At 37.3% G+C, this 22,287-nt stretch overlaps 1 protein-coding gene across 1 annotated transcript in view; it reads left to right on the top strand.

Moving 5' to 3' along the window:
- The window catches only part of flr (actin-interacting protein 1 flr), a 302,812-nt gene that overhangs the window by 222,492 nt on the left and 58,033 nt on the right, over window positions 1–22,287 (top strand). Inside the window, exon 13 of the mRNA XM_090371946.1 lies at window positions 13,075–13,185. Coding sequence (XP_090228072.1) covers window positions 13,075–13,185 — 111 coding nt within the window. The remainder of the gene's footprint in view (window positions 1–13,074; window positions 13,186–22,287) is intronic.

The raw sequence follows: 22,287 nt of genomic DNA, 5'->3' as shown, positions 1-22,287 counted from the left end.
TTCGACATTAAGCTTGATATACCTTCATCAATATCATTGATAAATATACAAAACAACAGTGGACCTAACACCGAACCCTGTGGGACTTCACTAATAACATTAGTCCATGAAGAGCAGCACCCATTGATTACCACCCTCTGTCTTCTCCCACTTAACCATCCTTTTATCCATTGTAGCAACTTACCCTTAATACCATTCTGCTCCAATTTGTACAATAGTCTTCCATGCGCAACACTGTCAAAAGCTTTCCTGAAATCCAAATATATGATATCAAAATTATTTTTTGCATCCAGTTCCTTTGTAATCACATCATATAATATCCTATCAAATTTGTCAGACAAGACTTTCCCTTAACAAACCCATGCTGTGTCGGAATTATTGCTGCAGTCTTGTCTAGATGATCCTGCAATGCATCTTTAACCAGTGACTCCATTATTTTACCTGGAACAGAAGTTAAACTAACTGGTCTGTAATTACGCGTGTCACCCTTCGATCCCCCTTTGTGAATTGGGGATACATTTGCACATCTCCAGTCCATGGGAACCTCCCCTGAGTCCAAGGATGCTCTCATAATTATGGCTAAGGGTTTGCTTAGTTGCTTTGCTGCTTCCTTTAATATAACTGGATAGATCCCATCCACCCCAGGTGCTTTTCTTATGTTTAACTTCAACAATTTCTCCTCTACTTTGCTTTCAATTATAACAAAATCATTAAGTATCCTGCTACAATTTGATAACCTTCTGCCATTTTCAAACCTTAATAATTCCTGATGTGTGAATGTAGATGCAAAATACTCATTCAGTTTGTTTGCTATCTGAGCAGGATCATCAACACTCGAACCAACGATGTCAAGTCGACCAATCAGATTCATCCCCTTCCTTTTAGAGTTTATATAAGTAAAGAAATCCTTGTTGTTTTTCTGAGCATCTTTTGCCAAGGATTTCTCGTAATCTGCCTTCACCTGCCTAACCTCCTTTGTGACCTGATTACAGACTAGCTTATATCTGCCATAGGCTTCTGAGTCGCTTGATAATTTATATGCATCCCATGCATTTTTCTTATCTGTTACGAGTCTCATTAGTTCATTAGATAACCATTTAGGCTTAAACCTTGAACAATATTTCTTAATAGGTATGAAACTTTTAGTAGCATCCACGATTTATTCCTTGAATGCTTCCCACTTAGAATTTACTGTTGGTAACATCGTCAGTTGATCCCACTGTACAGAATTTAAAAACTGTCTGAGACTACTGTACTCACCTTTATGGAAGCAAAAACCCTTTCCTTTACCCCTGATGGTAATTATATCTTTAAGTAAATCCCACATCAGTACACTGTGATCACTGCCACCCAGTGGTTCCTTTATCTGTTCCTTTATGTTGGCATTTGGCGAGAATGAAGTTAGAAAATTGTCAGTTAGGCTTCAGTTAAATGAAAGAGACAATTCGTGGATTTCGAAAAGACGGTTTTGGAAAAACTGAAGAGCATTTGATGAACGCTCTGAGTACGATACCAATTTCATCGAGTGAATGGGAACGAGAATTTTCCGAAATGAATCTGACCATCAGACCAACCAGAGCTTTGCTGATGACAAAAACAATTTCTTCACTACTATTTCTTAAAATTGTAGGCTCACTGGTGGGACAATTTGACCAGCAAATACATATTCCTGTTTATACTCCAGTACGACCACCAGGTCAGTGGAATTTACAATAAATAAGTCAATACAAATATTAATCAAATTGCGCAGTCACGGGTTCCTTGGTCCACTGAAAGAGAGCATATCACCGGTGAGCCTGCAATTTTAAGATATAGTAGTGAAGAAATTGTTTTTGTCATCAGCGAAGCTCTAGTTGGGCTGACGATCAGATTCATTTATGAAAATCCTTGTTCACATTCACCTGATGTAATTGGTATCATACTCAGAACTTTTGAAATACTCTTCAATTTTTCCAAAACTGTCTTTTCGATTAGGTATTCTCAATTGTATCTCTTTCATTTAATTGAAGCCTAATTGACAATTTTCTAACTTCATTCTCACCAAATGCCAAAATTTCATGTTTAGAAGGTGTTATACCTTCATTGTCCTCATTTTCCTTCTCTCATCATCGATATTGTCACTAGTTCTTAAATTTAAATTTTTTCTTTTCTGTTCTTTTTTTTTTTTTTAACTGTCCAAACTGTCGTTGCCATTCAGATATTCAGCTACTGTGACCTTGTAAACAGAGACTGGGAAAATGTGGATAATACACTTTCGCAAAGCAACAGATGATTATTTGTCATGGTAAAAGAAAATCACTCTCTCCTTTAATTAATTATGCTAATTATCAAATGTTTTGTTTAGTAAATGTAATCGTGTATTGTACTTAATAAAATTTTCGAATATTTTCAATTTTAGGTGTATCATTATTTTTATTTATTCACCTTATATTCATCTTAAGCAGTAATCCTTTCAGGTTGTAAATTTTCTAAAGTGAGCATTTAAAGGCAAAAGTAAGGTATTTTTTTGAAAAACAAAAGAAAGTCATTTTTTATAATTTTAAATAAAATCTAAAAAAATAAATTAGTGACACAGATTTGCTACACATAAAAGTATTGGGAATTTGCATTTTTATATATAGCCTGAAAATAAAAAACAGTAACATTAAAACTGAAACTTCCTTTTACATATAACAAGATATAGAAAATGTAATGCACTAATTTTTTGCGAATCACTCAGTGCGACCCGTGAAACAAATCTAACTTTAAATGTGGTCCCTGTATGGGAAAAGGTTGGACACCACTCCAGTAGAAGGTGGATCAGAGCCCATTGGGAATACCCCTTGATCTGCTCACTGTTGACCAGCGTGACTTCTCCGTATGTGGGAGAGGTGGTCAGATAGGTTTTACCAGGTACCACGGAGTTGTAGAATGGTTAACCCCTTTAGCTCTCTCAATTCTTGCTTAGCAGCAGCACTAATTTCCTAAGTTGCTTGAAGTGCAAACAGTACGTACCCAGTTAAGTCTCTTCGCCGTTCGTTATATGAAAATTTTCTTCGATCAACAAACTATTTTAAATGTAATTTCCATGGGGAATTTAAAAAAAAAATTGCTATAAAAGGAGTTCGTTAAACAGAGGTCTTACTGAGTAATTTAGAATTCTAAAAATGGTTATAAAGTTTTATATAGAAAATCTCTTAACAATAGAGTGAAAAATGCAAATTTAGTTAAATAACTTTAAGCTTATTTGAATAGTAGGTAAACGTGAAAAAAATTTACAGAATATTACAAATTTCAAAGTGTACTGCAATCAAATGTCACACATCACTGTTAATAAAGGTGCTGGTATGCCATACCGCTACATACTGTCCCAGAAAAAGCACTGCATAAAACCATTTAAATAATCAATTCTATTTGGTATAAAAAATACAGATCATTTATTTAATAATTTGAAAGATGTGCAATTAATTAATAAGGATGTTTTTTTTTCTGCATGTTTCTTCATTATATAATAATATATGTTGAATACACTTTAGATATTGTATTGGAGATGTTGAACAGTAACTGTAGTTTAAACAATAGACCCAAGTTTCTGACAAAAACAATATTTCAATTAATTAAACTTAATTGAAGCCAATTATATTTCCTTTCAAAATAAAGATCATAAGCAGATATTCAGTTTGCTGATGGGATTAAACCTTAGTGGAAATTTAAGTTCACTCTAGTAATGGAAGACGTCAATAAGAGATTATTGAACTTTTTATATTTAATGCTAACACAAGTTGATCAGATAATTCATTTCAAAATATACAGGGATGTTCTTATTTGATGATAGTTATCATCCCTTTACATATAAAAGATCTGTGATTTTCAATTAGTTACTTAATGCATACAAATATTCTACTTCTCAATTAGATTTAAGTAATTAAATACAAATACAGTGGATTCCGGTTATTTGGGCCACCGGTTAATCGGGGCAGCCATTTATTTGGGACAAATCTTAAAAAACAGAAACCAATCGAGAAAATAGCCAGGGTTTATTTCGCTTAATTGGGACAGCATGCCGTTTAATCAGGGCAGGAGACTGCAGCACTGGAGCTTACCCTACGATTGTCTCCAATGGTACCATGTGGTTCGGTCAAAATTCTGGAGGTCACAACCATAAAACAAGTAGCAGTCACCTGTTTATTGGGCTTTTCTGTTAGTGAAATCAATCATAAACTGACAGTAAACTCTATCTTACTGAATTTGCGATAATACCGACAGCTGAAATTCTGTGGGTTATTATGGTGAAATGTGTTTACACTTCCATGAAATCTTCAATCATATAAAAAAATTAATTTTCAGATCTTCTCTTCATTCGTATTTTTAAAGCTTTGTAACTCGTTACTCAGTTCTCACTTGCACGTATCCTGTTACTTGCAATTTGTGTGTGCCACGTTCTTTGTTATTGATTACTTATCTTTTTACCGTTTTAAACTTTAACCCCCCACCCACAAATGTCAGTGAACAGAAATGTCAACTAGTTCGTATGTACATATTACAGTACATATTAATTATTCTGATTTTCACGAATTGTTTAATTGGTAAGGTAATAAAGGGTAAATTTCTGCTTAATATATCTTTGCTTTTATAGCCTGTGGATAATATTCCTCCTATTTTCGCTAATTAGAATCACTGTTTAATAGAATTAAAATTCAATTCACAAATGTGATCACAATGACCGGTACTTACTGCACATCGTATAGTGAACGGTACTTTACTATGTTGAGTTCGTCGTAACGTGATTTGATTGTACAGTGAACCAATTGTAAAAGGTGGGGGGGTTACGTTGCATTTTTAACTATTTATGTGAAACTTTGGATAATTGGGGTAGCCGCTTAATCGGGCCAAAATGCACTAGTCCTGATGTGTCCCAAATAACTGGAATGGACTGTATTAGTAAATAGGTTCTTAAACTCTGGCTGCCCTTTATTCCTTATAAATAAAATAAAGGACCAAGCAATAGACTGGTTAAGAAATAACACTCCTACAGATAACAGTATTTTTAAAAAATATTTTATTTCACTTCCATACGTAGAACAGTGATATGTCCAGTTAAAGAAACTTTTTATAAACACGGAATACAAGATTGCTTTAAACCTACAAGAAAATTACATGCTGTTTTAAACAAACATTCTAGCCATAATTTGCTACAAACAAATGATCTGATCTATAACATTTCATGTAGGGATTGTGATTCTTCATATCAGAGCTCAACATGCTGTACTTTAGAACAGAGCCCCTCGACGTGGGCACCTGTACGTGGTGAGGGGACCTCCCAGTGACGCTGCTGGACTTCCAGACTAGCATCACTGGGATCCAACGCCCACAGCCCAGGTTCCAGGCTTACATCAATGGAATCCGGCGTGTTTGCCGTGCGCTGCGACCCGTGGAAATTCGGAAAGGGGGATCCTGGTGGTTGAGGGGCCCAGCTTCAATACACCACTTTGGCCCCTGCTTCGACAAGACGGGTGGTCCTGGAAGGCCCGGCTAGGATCAATCGGCTAGTAGGTTCGCCTGCGAGGGTCAACCGTGTCAATGCCACGCCCCTACCCTCATGGTCCGAGGGACAGGATTCAGGCTGGCGGCGGTGCGGGTATAGTGTCTGGGTAGCCCTGGCGTCCCACTCCCGAGCGCATTTATTGCATGCCGGGTAGTGGGCGTCCCTTTGGGCTCCGTGGTGGGTGGGGAGCCCGGGCACTGAACCATATAAAAAACTTCATGAATCCTGAGAAACTTACTTCTTCAGGGGCCCCAACCCGGTCCCTATCTGAAAACATTGATACAGATTCAGATAGCATTATTGCTACAAAGAGGCAGCGTACAGAAATATCATCAGGGCCTGTTCCAAGGTTCCTAATTATGCACTCAACCAGTGAAAAACCGATTGGTAAAATGTCGCCCTTTTTTATTCAAAAAGGGTTAGACGGGTTAGCAGGTTCTCCCAAATCAGTTCAGAGGCTCCGTTCCGGAGACCTCTTAATTGAAACTAAAAATGACAGGCAATCGGAACATCTACTCCGAGTAACATCAATCGGAGGTATCCCTATAACAGTGACACCACACAGAACACTCAATTCATCGAGAGGTGTCATTTCGGAGTGGACCTTCTTGACGTAACCGAGGAGGAAATCTGCTCCGAATTAAAACCACAGGGAGTCATTGCCGTCAAGAGAATCACTGCGCGAAGGGATGGAAAAATTGTTAAAACCAGGAGCGTTATCCTGACTTTTAACACTCCTAAACCTCCTGATGAGATTAAAGCTGGATACATCAAATGTTCAGTGCGTCCATACATTCCGAATCCTTTACGGTGTTTCAAATGCCAGAAGTATGGACATTCTCAAATGGCCTGCCGTGGAGTCCTTGCATGCGCTCGATGCGGTGCAAAGGACCACGAAACAACAGCATGTTCAGCCGCAAAACCCACCTGTATTAACTGTGAAGGCAAACACCCGGCCTATTCACGAGCATGCCAGAGATGGAAAGAAGAAAAAGAAATTCAACGGCTGAAGGCAGAGCTAAATATATCATACCAGGAGGCAAGGAAATCGGTCAAACCCCTGAATATCAACAAACCTACCTACGCCCAGAAGGTAGCAGGGAGATGTTCCGTCGGAACTCAGACGGACATGACCATTCCTCCAAAGGAGTCTTTCACTCCCATCGCGCGGTATCTATTAAGTTCTCAAAAACCTGCACAGAAGGACCAATCAGCTGCCACTCCTATATCGGTACCTCCTAACGCTCCACAAGTAACAAAGGTAACTATGAAAGAAAAGAATAAGAAAGGGGAAGTCCCCCCCCCTAGTACCCAAGAAAAGATGGATGTAGAGCAGAAGGAGGTACCCGATGATTCAGTCTTGGAACTCTTTGCGGAGGAGGAAATGGACACGGGACAGCGTCCTTTCTTCCCCAAAAAAAGACAAATCCAAGACTGATAAAAGTAAGCCCTCAGCACCTCGGAAGCCGCCTGATGGACCCACCAAGCCAAAATAATGGCTAAATTCCTACAATGGAATTGTCGTGGATTCCGGCGAAATATTGATGACATCAAGGCCCTCCTGCAAAAGCACGAGCCAGTTTGCTTTTGCTTGCAGGAGACATATCTAAAGGCAAATGATGATCCCACCATGCACAACATCACAGTTTTTCGAAAGGATAGAATTGCAGATGGCTCTGTACATGGGGGAGTGGCTATCCTTGTGGGTAACCAGACCCCAGTGCAGCCCTTGCTAATTACAACCAGCATAGAGGCTGTTGCAATTCGCCTTTCAGTGGGATTTCTATTAACTGTGTGCTCCATTTATTTGCTACCCGGGATTGACATCTCCCAGGCAGACCTTGATGATCTTCTTACGCAGCTGCCTCCCCCTTTCTTACTTCTCGGGGATTTTAACGGACACAACACCCTGTGGGGTAGTGCTAACATCAACGGAAGGGGACGAGTCATAGAGCGTATACTCAATGACAATGACTTTTCCCTTCTAAATACTGGAACAAACACTTTTTTCCACATGCCTACCCGTACTTTTTCTGCCATTGATCTCTCTATCTGCTCCCCTTCTCTACTCCCTTCACTCACTTGGGAAGTGGAGGAGAATCCATACGGAAGCGATCACTTCCCCGTGATAACCTTGTTACACAGTGGGAGACCATGTCTTCCTTTTAGGTTACCACGGTGGAAGATTGATCAGGCTGACTGGACTGCCTTCCAACATCAGGCAAATTTCGATCTTAGCACAGTCAGTCAAGAGTCTATCAATGATGCAGTTAAGTACATCACAGAAAATATTGTCCAAGCAGCTGCGAATGCTGTTCCAAAAACATCTGCCCGGTTTCCACCATTTCCTAAACCCTGGTGGAATTCACAATGCACAGCAGCAAAAAAGTCTCAAAACAAAGCGTGGGGGATATTCCGCCGATATCCTACCATGACCAACCTTATAGCCTTTAAACGTGCACGAGCCAAAGCACGATATATCCGCCGTCAGAGTCAAAAGGAATCGTGGATCCGTTTTACATCATCTATTAATCAGTCTACCAACTCTAAGGTAGTCTGGGATAAAATCCAGAAAATGAAGGGAAAATATACATCCCACCCTTCTTCAATCCTAGATTATAATGGATGTGCTATTGCAGATCCAACTGCAATAGCCAATGCTCTTGGGGAAACATTCTCTAACATCTCCGCAACATCCTCGTACTCCCCAGAGTTCCTGGTCCTGAAACATAAACTGGAAAGAGAAGCACTTAATTTTAAGTCCAAGGGCCTCTATCCCTACAATGGGGATTTTACTATTCAGGAACTGAAAAGAGCCCTCGCTCTTTCCAAAGCAAGCGCTGTTGGACCAGATGGCATCCATTATGAAATGATTAAACATCTTTCACCAAAATCTATGGATTGTCTGCTCCTTCTGTATAACAGAATCTTTACTGAGGGGCAGTTTCCAGATTTCTGGCGAAAGGCAATCGTTCTTGCCTTTCCTAAGCCAGGAAAGGATCCAAAAGTCACCACCAATTATTGTCCTATTGCTCTGACTAGCTGTTTGTGCAAAATCCTGGAGAGAATGGTTAATTCTCGTTTAATATGGTATCTCGAATCAAATGACCTTCTCTCCAACATCCAGTGCGGCTTCCGAAGGAACCGGTCCACCTTGGACCATCTTATTAGATTGGAAGCATCCATCCGGGATGCTTACCTAAAACGCGAACACTTGGTGTCGGTGTTCTTTGACATGGAGAAAGCGTATGACATAACTTGGAGATTTGGCATATTAAAAGATCTGCATAGCCTAGGCCTTAGGGGGCAACTCCCCATTTTTATTAAAAACTTTTTGGCCAATCGATCTTTCCAAGTTCGTGTGGGATCCTCACTCTCTCGTCCCTTCAGCCAAGAGGAGGGAGTACCACAAGGATCAGTATTAAGTGTCACGCTTTTTGCCATCAAAATAAATTCCATCACAGAACAACTTCCTCCAACTGTAAACAGTGCCCTCTATGTTGATGACTTTAGCATTTTTTGCCAGTCGTGCAACATGAGGGTTATCGAAAGACAACTGCAGAAAGCCATTGATAATCTGAATGTCTGGGCACTTGCTAATTGCTTCAGGTTCTCGCCGGAGAAGACCGTTTGCATACACCTTTGTCGCAAGCGTAATCTTCATCCTGAACCTGAATTAAGGCTCGGACAAAATGTTATTCCAGTAGTGTCAGACACAAAATTCTTGGGACTTGTGTTTGATAAAAAGCCGACCTTTCTCGAACATATTCGTCAGCTTCGTACAAAATGCACGAGGGGACTCAATATTCTCCGCTCTCTCTCCTCAACGCGTTGGGGAGCAGATCGATGCACCCTACTACGGCTTTACCGTGCACTTGTACGACCCAAATTAGACTCCTCAGCTAGAGATAGTGTCCTCCGATGGCTGGACCCTGTCCACCATCAGGCTATCCGTATCGCTACTGGAGCTTTTCGAACATCTCCTGTCCAGAGCTTATACGTCGAAGCAAACGAACCATCGTTATCCCTTCGACGTAAGCAGTTGTCTTTAAACTATGCTTTAAAGTTGAAATCCCTGCCAGACCATCCTACGTGGGCATCCGTTTTTGAGCCACGTTGGGAAAACTTGTACAATACCTGTCAGACTGCCAACCGACCTTTTGGTATTCGTGTCCAAGAGCTAATCAGAGAGTTTAACATCATGGTAGACAAGGTTGCACAAACACCAAAAGAAACTCTTCCACCTTGGCATGCTCATCCTCCACCGTGCGACTTTTCCCTTAAGAAATGGGTAAAGTCTGAGACCTCATCATCCGTCTACCAGCAGCTCTACTCTGCACACCAAGCTGAGCACTCAGACTTCCTGCCCGTTTACACAGACGGCTCGAAGTCTGAATCATGCGTAGGATCTGCTGCTGTCTTCCCGGACACTATAATATCTCAGCAGATTCCTCCCGAATCCAGCATATACACTGCAGAGCTATATGCTATAGAGCTAGCCTTGGATCACATTCGAACTTGTCAATTCCAAAGGTCAATAATATATTCTGATTCATTGAGTGTATTACAGGCTTTATTATCTACGAGACATAATTCTCATCCAGTTCTTTGTCGGGTTCAGCAGAAGAGACATTCTCTTTATGAATGCAAATTTGATATCCGCTTCTGCTGGATTCCTAGCCACATTGGGATAAAGGGAAATGATTTAGCTGACGCTGCAGCCAAATCAGCAACACCCACTCATAATCGTTGCCTGTCAGTCCCCTATACAGACTACAGGCAAATAATATGCAACAAAATATATTCCCAATGGCAAGAACTATGGCACAGACAGAGAACAAATAAATTATATCAAATAAAGCCTGTAATAGAAACATGGCAGTCTAGTCTGCGCAGGAATCGGAGCGAGGAAGTTGTTCTTGCTCGACTCCGCATAGGACACACTCATCCGACACATTCTTTTCTGCTGAGGGCGGATGACCCTCCTATGTGCGAGTCTTGTGACACCATTTTATCAATAAAACATATTTTAATAGATTGCGTTAATTTTACCCATGTTCGCAATATATATTTTACCGCTTTTACTCATCCAATTGAGCCTTATACACTCAGTCAGATTTTATCAGAAAACGACCACGTGTCGGCAGTTTTTAAATTTTTAAAAGCTATTAATATATACACACATATATAAATAACAATTTGACGAGGTAACCTTTTTAAAGGTTACCAGAATTTATCTTTATAGATATTTTAATCGTTTCTTGGCGCAGTATAACCTTAGTTGTTTTTGCGCCAATAAACCCAAAATCAAAATCAAATCAAACTTTAGAACAGAGGGTGAAGCAGCATTCTGTGTCGGTTTGAGCTTCATATTTTACCATGTCCGAATTAGCATATCAGGCGATTACTGAAGGACACGCCTTTCTTCTTAATAAAGTCAAAATCTTCAGTATTCAACATAATTATACTAAATTACTGATAGCTGAAACCTTCGAAATGAAACGTCACTAAAACTCATCACTCATTGCTCATTTCCAACTTCTGGTCGCTTATACACGTGCCAGGGAAGTAGTTAATCTCTTCTCCTTTTAAATACCATGCACATTATGATTCTGTACTACCTGCGAACACGACACTCCAGTCAATAAAGCTTAATCTGCTTTAAGGATAGTATTTTATTAGTACTTCTATTTGTTCTGTATCTTTTATTTTATGATAATGTTTTTTGCATTGTTTGGATTTGGGATGGTTTATTATAGTTCTGAATGTCGTGGTTGGGGCCTTCGATTGTTGATAATGGATGTTTTAGATCGTCTGTTTTCTTTCAAGTGCTAAAAAATTCATTTAAGTAATTTATATAAAAAAATTTAATTTAAGTAATATAATGAGAATCAGAATTGAAGGGTTTCATAAGAAAATATTGAGGTAAGCCTTTTCAATTAATTTGATTATTTATAATGTGTAACAAATTAAACCTCATTGTTCTATATTTTTAAAGCCTAAATTTACACACAAACCACTTTTAGTTAAAAAAGAAAAAGCTAAGATGCAGGCCAGATTATCCATGCCACTTCTGTGTTAGCACCGATCCCATTGATGTCATGCATAAGAAATTTGCTAACACGGGGAAAAGCCTACAAATTAATTATACATGTTTATTACTTTTGGTAATTTATGTAATGATGAAGTTATAGTTTTTATCAACAGTGAAATTTTTATGGATTATGTCAGTGTGATTGGTGTTGTAGAGAAATGATATGAATGAAATTTATTTATATTTATAAATGAAATCGTTGTTTCATTATATTCACATGATAGTTTTGTTTCTTATAGTCAAATATTAAATGTGTGAATTTCTTCAAGAGAAATTAGGGAAAAAAATAAAAGCTGAAGAAAGCTTGAAAAAACTTTGGACAATTGGTTTCCTATAAGTGAAATTCTACTGTACTTGTCACAGTGTGGAACTACAACAGTAAGTTTAGGGATTATTATGTTATATCCTGTGAGTTTTTTTCAGTCACTGCGATTTTGTTGTTCCTGATAAGATGAGACCTTAGCAGGCATTTTTTCATATTAATACTCTTCTGTGATTTTTTGGTATTCTAGCTTTCAAAAATTTCAAAACTGCTGTAGAGGATATATTCTCTATCGAAAGTATCAAAAATATTCTTTTTCGATTTCAAAATAGTGTTATTGTTATTTGTTATTTGGTTTTTAGGAGCATTAGCAACTAAGGCCATATTGCTCTGTGAATATGCAGTGGTCATTCCTGACCTTTCTGCATCCTCCGTATTTGATGGTGATGGGCTCGAACCCCAGTCTAATCAAGAAGCGTGTGCTACGCACTGCTGCTCCTTCCCACCTGGCTACGGAGGCGCCTTCAAAATAGTGTGCATTAATATTTATATACATTAATAATTCTTGCTTATATTCTCACTCAGTATACATTTTATTAGACAGGTGCTCAGATTTCAAAGTCAGGTGTGTGTGAGAGAAGTGTACATGTCCTTTCTGTCAATTGTTACAAATTGGGTGATGTATGTCATTACAGAAAAAGAAGAAAATTACTGACATACTTTTTATCTTCTGTTAGCAAAACTGCATAATCACATGATGTAAAAAAACAGGAAGGGATTATATTAACCAAAACCAAATCTATAAATTGTGAGGAAATATAAACCTATCACCAACAAAGTAAAGTGTACATATCTTCAGAATGTCAGTAAAAAAAATCCCACAGTTGAAGAATGTTAGGGTCAGAGACTCATCCATATTTAAGGAGACCAGTAACTCATTCATAATCATATTGTAAGAAACTTTGTCTGCTTGCATAAGCATTACAATACTTACCCAGATACATTATAAAAATACTGGAATCATACAAGAACTGATATACTGTTCATATAATAATTTTATTATAACAAAATTTGAATCTCTTAAGTATATTTTGCAGTATTTTGGAATCAAGTGTTCTGAATGTAAAACAAAATTATTTTCCTCTTGTTTCCAAATTGATTGTTTTTTTTTTATTCCCCCTTCCCCCAAACCAGATATGTGTAGTGGACAGCGGGCAAAAGATGTCTTCATTTCCTGTTGATTATGAGCCAAGTTCTATTAGTCTGCATCCAAAAGAGTCAGATGTGGCTGTTGGAGGTACTAAGGTAAATTTATTTCATATTATGTGTAATGCTTGGGAAAAAGCTATTTTTAACCAAGATAGTATTGTCTGGTGATGTAAGTCCAACTGAATGTTTTGTCCTTTATTTGCTTAACATGATTTTGGTATTATTATTTTTAATATTTTATCATACAGTTTTGTTCAATTGCATTTTCCAGCATTATAATCCCAGCTTAAAATTTCTATCAGTAAATTAAGTAAATTAGTGGTTCTTGATATATGATCCATGAGTGTTCTCCAACTGATTTGATGAGAGGTCAGTAAAGTTGAGTGTAGCATTACAGCTAGGCAAATTTTTTTTGCTACGGGAGTTGGTGAAAGAGATGATCCTGCTATAGTTGTCTCAGACCCAAAAAAGTTTGAGAAGTGCCCCTCTGAATTCAGATTTTTTTTTAACAAAAGCTGTTGAATATGCCACGCATGTATTTTTTCCCCCGAATTTTAATTTTATATATGCATTTATAGGACATTTGTAGAAGTTAAACTTTGCATGTCATCTAAAATGATAAAAAAAAATTCTTTTAGTAATAAATTATTAATCATTTATATTTTTATAATTATAACACTGATTTATATTATATTGATTATGGACTAATGGCTGCTAGTTACTGTCTCTTAATTTTATATTAAAAATAGCAAGAGCTTATTTTTAAATAACTCGCCTCACTATCTGTTGGGTTAAATGATCATAAAAAATCATGAAAGAGTTTTAAAACTGATGAGATTTAAGTTTTTTCAAAAAAATGATTTATGCATCCTGAATGCACTCCAGTTGAAATGTAAACCTAATTAAAAGTGATTGTAAAGGCTCATTATGTTCAGTTTTATTTAGTTTTAAAAAACACGTTTCAAATGGAATAAATTTCAGGATGAATAAGGTTTTTCAAATGAACTTACATCTCTCGTTTCATCTGTATTTATTAATTTTTTATTTTTTCGATCATTTAAACCAACAGATAGTGAGTTAATTAATCAAAAAATAAGCTCTTGATACTTAGGTGATTTATACAGCTTCTTAATGTATCATTATGTAATGGACTTAATAATAATAGAATAAGAGCTTAATTGACAGTACTCGCCTCAATTGATCTGCTTAGTTACATGGTATTGAAGTGAAGTTTAAAATAAATAAAGATGGAATTGTTAAAACCTGTAATTAAAATTGCTCAAGAAAGAAGTCTACCTCGTCCCTGGTTGTCATTTATAAAATATTATAAATTTATCCACCGAACTACAATTTCATAGATAGGAAATACCCTTCACATCTAATTCAACATACAATTTCTGTTGCAAGAAATAATGTCAAAAACTCACATAATCATAACACTAACCAGAACAACAAACAGAACACATGCATTGTCCTACCCTATCACAGCAAACTTGCCAGACAGCTTCACCAAGTGCTTGCCAATACAGACATAACATTAATATTTTCTTCGTATAATAAATTAGGGACCATGTTTAATACATATAAAGAGAGTCACAAATATTCAATAAGTGACAACAACGTTATATATTTAATTAAATGTCAATCCGGTTGTAACGCATGCTACATCGGGAGCACTACCACAAAATACGGCACCACATAAACTTCCAATACATGTGCTTATTACCACCGTAATAGCTTCAGAACTAATCAAGATGGCACCGAACTTACACTATATGTGCACTCTCACAACCACAATCCCCTAATTGATTCAGCCATCGCAATTATTAAATTAGGATCTAGTTGCAAAATCTTCCAACACGAGGTGCTTGTCACAGATTGGTGTCGCCATAACACTAAATTTAACGTTCTAAACAAGAAACTTCCAACCAACCTTTCACCGGTCTGGTCAGTACTCACCTCAGACCAATTGAGGTGAGTACCGTCAATTAAGCTCTTATTGCTATTATTATTAAGCTCTTGATACTTTTAATATTAAATACTAATTTATTTAATTTCATATTTTTAACAAGGCAAGCAATACTGTAAAATAAGTTCACGTAAAGTTCCCACATGTCTCAATGCATTATGGAACATAAGAATTCTTTAAATACATAATTCCTTTTCTCCTGTCATTGCCAACCGAAGAAGTTTATCACGAAAGTTGCTCGTTGTGACTATTGGCTTCACCTTGTTTTCATATTAATATTTTATAAACGACAACAAGGGATGAAGTAATGCACTTCTTCTTTGAACAAATTTTAATTACAGGTTTTAACAATTCCGTCTTTATTTATTTTAACCTATTTTAAACTTCATTTCCACTTCAATACCATGTAACTAATCAGATCAATTGAGGTGAGTACCGTCAATTAAGCTCTTATTGCTATTATTATTATTAAGCTTTTGATGCTTTTAATATTAAATACTGATTTATTTAATTTCATATTTTTAACAAGACAAGCAACACTGTAAAATAAGTTCACTAACTTTAGCAGCTATATTTGTGATATAGTGTTTTGCAGATTGCTCCCAGAGCCTGATCAACATCAGATGAATGTTGAGTCAATGATGATTCTCTGAAGGTTATGAAAAAACCTAATTAGACAATTTGAATTAGAAAGCATGATTGCCTCATATAGATTGGGAATTGTGGATTTTCAATACCCTATGTGGTAACAATTTTTCAAACCATCTAGATGATTATTCTTTATTTCAACATGTCAGAGGGAAATACAAGGAGCTCTAATATCCATACCAAGGATCCAGACTACAATAAGAGGTTGACAGTACAGTGAACACAATGTCATGAAATAGTGTGAAAACAAATTTCTATGGTGAAAGGAATAGTTTCTAGAGAAGCAAGTGGAAACTAAATTAAGGATAAGGGTGTTGTAGAAAGAATATGTACCTGATAATGATTTAGAATACATGAAGTAAAAAGGCCAGCATGGCACATTTATAAACCAATTATGAATAAATTTAGTCTGGTATTCCTTGATAACACTGAATCCAAATAATATGAACTATCATTAATGATGACACTAAAATCCACCCACAACAACCACAGGTTGCTCTTGGTTTATGATGGGGTTCCATTCCTGAAGGAACTGTTGCAAAAAAATTGGTCTAAAAGGAACCTAATTATATAATGTAAGTCAATGAGAAGTCTGTGAGTTATGTTCCAGGCCCTTCCCAAAACTGACATAAATAATATATTATTATATTCAAAGCTCTGAAATTAATGTTGTGAATCTAAAAACAGCATTTTTATGAATATAAATCAATTAAATGTGTAATACAGTATAAAATAATCAAACAAAATTTAATTAAATAAAAAAAATTAAATACTTTGTTTGATGCCTAGACTGAAAGTTTTTGTAAGCGCTACTGTAAGACCCTGCACTGACCTTTTTTTTTTTTTTTTTGTTTTTGACAGTGGCATAATGCAGAGATTTTATTTCTCTGATGAAGTCCCTGAAAAGTCTTTTTTTTTTTTTTTTGAAAAAGCATGCAGTGTTGACTGTCAAGGTTTCTTCTTTCTTTCTTTCTTTCTTTCTTTGAGAATCTTAGAATTAAGGGCCAACGGATACAAGTATGCTCCTTTTCAGTTTTCCACTTCACTCCCAGTTGTGGTCAGTCTCACGGAGTTCATCAGTGCGGGTCTCCATGGCTGAAAGAATGTGCTGTAGATCGCTTGTATTCATAGATTTTAGAGGAAGTGACATCTTTTTCTTTCTCCTCCTCCTGTTGGCTTAGTTCTTTAGCCAAGTCTTCATGGAAAGCTGCTGTCCATGGCTATCCAACAACTATGTTACTTCTTCAGCTGTAACCTTGTCCAATCCTGCCTCTTGTGCCACCCTGCTAATGTCTTCAGAAATGTTCTCCACTGGCTCTAAACATGTGAAGGCATACATAAATTCTGGGAAAAGTCTGCCCCACACTCCATTCAGACAGTTCACTGACATTTCCTCCCAAGCTGAATTGATGTTATTAATGCTCTTCAAAATATCGAATGAGTGCCAATAATCCTTTATAGTTTTGTCTGACCTGTCAAAAATTATCATTTCCATGAAGGTTTGGTAGAAGTAATAGGTTCTAAAGATTGCTATTACCCCCTGGTCAATTGGTTGCAAAAACTGAAGTGGTGTTTGGCATGTAAACAACATTGACATCCAGAAATGTCTGACTTCAGCAAGGTTTGCAGGATGGCCAGGGGCATTGTCCAAGAGAAGAAGAGCCTTGGCTGGTAACTCACTGGTATCTCTTGACAAAAATGGAGCACAGTAGGGAAAAAATAGTTTGTGTACCTATCCAGGAAGATTTCTTGTCACCCAAGCCCTCCTGTTCCATTTCCACTTGGCAATATGGCTTTGTTTAGGCCCATTTAGAGCACATGGTGTCTGAGTGGTACACCAACATTGATTTCTGTTTTAAAGTGCCAGAGAGAGAGATTTGCACCCAGCAGAAGTGTTAACCTGTTTTTTGCAGCCTTGAAACTTGCTGCAGACTGCTCTTCATGAGCAATGAAGGTTCGTGATGGCACTTTCTTCTAATAAAGCCTGGTCTTATCAACATTAAAAATGAGGTCAAGAGGATAATTACCCTCTACTACAAAACTGTAACTCTGAAGGAAATGCTGCCTCAGCATCTGCACTTGCCTTCTTGCCACTTAATTTAACAGAGAGTCACTTACTTTGAGATTTAAATCACATTAACCTAAAACCTTGTAACCTAAAAATGGCTCATCACTACCGTCTTTTTTCTTAAAATCTTCAAAAATTGACTTTGCCTTTTCACTAATAACAGCTTGAATCAATGGAATGCTTTTTGATTTAAATCATCCACCCACAATGACAATTTCTCCATTTTTTTTCTAAAAGGTTACTTCTGCTATAACTCTTATTTTATATGCATTTTTCCACAGTCAGTGGGGCAATTTCATACTTCTACACACATTAGGATGCATCTGATCATCTTCCATTCTACAAATTGCCTCCATCTTTTTTTCCAAAATGATAGATTCATTTGACATTTTAGTGACATTTTCAAATTCACTTGGTCTTTACTGCACTTCTATTACTAGACATGGCAGCTCTTATTTTATTAATTTAATCAATATCGAGTCACAGTGGTATAAGTGTCCCATCACATACAGAGGAAATGCTGTACCTGAAGCCTGTCTAAAGGCTAAGGTAGTAACCCCACCACTAGACTTGCCCCGCGAAAGGCTGGTAACCTATCCGGGGGACATTCTAAATACTCAAAATAAGCTCAAGGGAAAAACTGGATGGATCTCAAGGGTAACGACCTAGGCAATGGATATAGGACTACGATTAAGGAACTTAAAGTAGCAACTTGGAACGTTAGGGGAATAAATCACAAATTAGATGAATCGACCATGGAACTCTAGAAAATAGAAATATTGACAAAGCAGTCATTACCGAAACAAAAAAAAGAACAACAAAGGATCCAAAGACATAGGTAACTTCATAATGATATACTCTGGCGTACCAAGTGAAATGTGGGCATCATCGAGAGTTGCTGTTATCTTAATTTGTTATAATAAAGAAAGAATGGGAAAACAAAATATTAGACTGCTCTTGGATATCACCCAGAATATTGAAATTAAGACTAAAAATTCTATCTTACACAATAATAATCATTGGCATCTACGCACCAGTAGAAGACAACATTGATGAAACCGCAGAATTTTATGACGAATTACAACAGATCATAGACCAAACTAACAAAAACAAGTATCTTATATTAGCAGGAGATTTTAATGCAAGAGTTGGTGCTCAATCAGTAGACAAATGTATAGAATTAGAAAACCGTGGTCAACAATAATGGAAGATGCCTGATAGACTTCTGCATTTTTAATAAACTTAAAATTACAAATACTTTTTTTCAGACACAAGAATATCCATAAATTCACATGGGAAGCAAGAAACACAGTCTATAATAGATTATATTATCATTAATGAAAATTTAAATGACAAAATTAGAGACACTAGAGTATTCAGAGGCAGTGAAATTGACAGTGATCACTACCTAGTAGAAAGCACTTTCAAAATAAAAAGATATTATCTTAATAAAAAGAAGAAAATACTAACAAAAACTACTAAGAAATTAAAAATACATTTGTTGGAAGATAAAAGCACAATTCCTGTATGAAAGTCGATTGAAAGATAAACTCAGATCAGATGAAAATGATAATGTTGAGGAAATCTGGTCAAACATGAAAAAATCAATTATGGGAGCTGCTGAAGAAAGTCTTGGATATAAACCTATAAAAAATAAAAACTGGCTAAAAACTTGGAATGAAGAATTGAAACACAATCAACGAGAAAAAAAAGACCTATAAACTGTTCCTACAAACTAAAAGACCTACATCTACACATAAAATATAAAAAGCTTAGAACAGAAGTCAGAAAACTAAACAGAAGAATCCGACAAGATGACTGGGATAAATTTGTTAAATCTTTAGAATGTGATATCACGGGCCCACAGAGAAGAGGTTTTAAAATTTTTAAGAAATTACAACTAGACACAAATGATCAAATAAAAACCAACTCCCATCTCCCAAGCAACCAAAGATGAAGAAAATATAACAATGGAAGAACTAGAGTTAATATTACAAAAAAGGATGGAAAATTGGATGATCTGCATGATTTCTTTTCTCCTTTTCCTTGGTCGGATTACAGTTTCAAAACCTCTGATGTTAATATTTGTTCGGATCGTGTCAGTTAAATTATTCTTGTATGGGTTGAATCCTTTATTCCACACTCCACCTTAAAATCTCATTCTTTATCTAAACTTCAATTTTCCAATGAATGTGCCTAGGCTGTTTGAGAGAAGAATGTTGTTTATCGTAATTGGCTCGTATCCAAATCTCCAAGTTCATTTTCTGCCTACACCAAAGCTTGCAACAATTGTAAAGCAGTTATTAATCAGTCCAAACTAGATTTTGAACAGGCTAAGAGTAGAAAACTTGCTTCCTGTCCAAATGGTAGCTGAGCATTCTGGACTCTTGCCAAATCTATTGACTACAACTTTTGCACATCTGTGTTCCAACCTCTGTCTAAACTAGTTGGTTCTATGGCCACTTCAGCCAAGAATAAAGCTGACCTGTTAGCATTATATTTTTATTCCAACTCTTGTATTAATGATCTTGGTAAACCTCCTCCCGCCATTCCCACTATGTTCCATTTGATTCCTCCTGTGGTTTTCCATCAAAAGTATGTCAGAGGGATTTTGAACAATCTTGATGCTAAGAAAGCTCCAGGTCCTGATGGTATTTCCCCAATTTTTCTCAAAGCCGGTGCTCCTGAACTTACCCCTGTTCTGTGTCACCAACAGATGGAATAAACTTCCATTTGTCATTGTGGAAGTTGATAGGTTGAATAAATTTAAGGAGGGACTGGACAGGCATTTGGAGGGAATGGCGTTTTTTTTTTTTTTTTTTGGCTGATGCTGCATAAGCTCATACACTTGCTTTCTTGCATCACATGCTACTACTACTACCTTTTCTCACTTTCTTATTCCAAAGGTGTCTTTCCTTCTGCTTGGAAATTTGCTCATATCCAGCCAGTTTTAAAAAGGGTGACAAATCCCTCCCATTCAGTTATCATCCCATTGAAATCATCTCTATTCTTTCTAAAGTAATGGAGAAATCAATTAAATGATAACTCTTAAACTATTTAGCAACCTTCCATCTGATCAATGATCGCCAGCACGGATTCCATCAGAGTTGATCCACTGGTTATATTCTGGCTTATGTTACCCATTTATGGGCATATTCAATGGAAACGTTTGGTGAAACTCAAACAGTTGCTCTTGAAATTACAAACGATTTTAATCATGTTTGGCATAAAGGTCTTCTAAATAAATGCCCATCATATGTTTTGCTGACTGTTTTTTTTTGTAACTGAATATCTAGTTTTCTCTGAGTGTTCACTTCGCAACTAATACAGTTGTTCCCCAAGGTTCAGTTCTTTCTCCCACTCTTTTTTTTCTTCTATATTAATGACCTTCTTCCACTGACCAGAAATCCGGATGACTCAGACCAGAGCAGCAAAGCAAAAGGCTCAAGCTAATGGGAGTGCTGTGGCTCAGGGGAGAACTGAAGGGGGGCAGTTGCCCTCTGAATCACAGCCTTTTAAGATGCACTGATTGCTTGATGTTTGCGGAGCAGTTGGGTACAGACATGATACTGCCATGGGGGATTTTTTGTGTGTGCACGATGCAAGGAGTGCAAGGAAATTAGGCGACAACTCAGCATTCTTATGGGCCTATATGAGACCTTGAAGGACAGGGTGGATGCCCTCGAAGGAAATAAATTGAGGGGCCCATCAAGCTCTCAGCTGCCCACATCAATGCCAGAGCTTGCACTTGGTCATCTTGCAACACAGAGGCAGCCCCCCAAGGCAGAATGCGCTGGTCCCACAGGAACTAGTAGTTGTTGGTGACTCTATTGTCAGGGAAACGGGGAACATGCTTTGTAAAAAGGATAGGTGGAACAGGATCAGGGTATGTCTGCCAGGAGCAAAGGTTGATAACCTTGTAGAGCGGATATCATCTTTTAAGGGCTCAAAAGGTGATATAGTTGTACACGTTGGCACTAATGAGATTAAGAGTAGGAGACCAGCGGAATTACTTAACAAGTACAGGTCACTGTTGAAAAAAAGCTGTGAAGTAGGGTTGAATTTGAAAGTGTTTGCAATTCTGCCCAGACACGATAGGAGGGAGTATATGATGAGAGCCTTGTCGATCAATTCGGCCCTGGAAAGATTGTGCAAGGCTCAAGGGGTAGAATTTTTTTCAGCCTGGACTGTAGTTGTTAACAGCAGAGATTGCTTCTACAGGGATGGGATACACTTAAATAGAAAGGGTGCAAGAATATTTGCTGATGCTATCGAGGCAGTGTTAGGTGGGTCGGAAAACTGCTAGCTTGGGGGGAGACAAAGACTAATAGATTAACAGTAGCCACTGGCAGAGGTGAAAGTGATCCTTGCACTGCTTCTATTGGAATGAGCAGAAGCCTGAAAAACAAGATGCAGGATATTTCAGAGACTGCTGGAAGTCATTGCGGTACACGTAAACACATGGGTTGTGTTGGGGTAGCTAAGAATAGAAACAGGTGCATGTATACTTGCG

Source organism: Mastigoproctus giganteus, chromosome 4, assembly GCF_048544385.1.
Source record: "Mastigoproctus giganteus isolate SK-2022 chromosome 4, ASM4854438v1, whole genome shotgun sequence".
Lineage (NCBI taxonomy): Eukaryota > Metazoa > Arthropoda > Arachnida > Uropygi > Thelyphonidae > Mastigoproctus > Mastigoproctus giganteus.
Note: the sequence above shows the minus strand (reverse complement) of the source record. Positions and strands in the feature narration are given on the sequence as shown.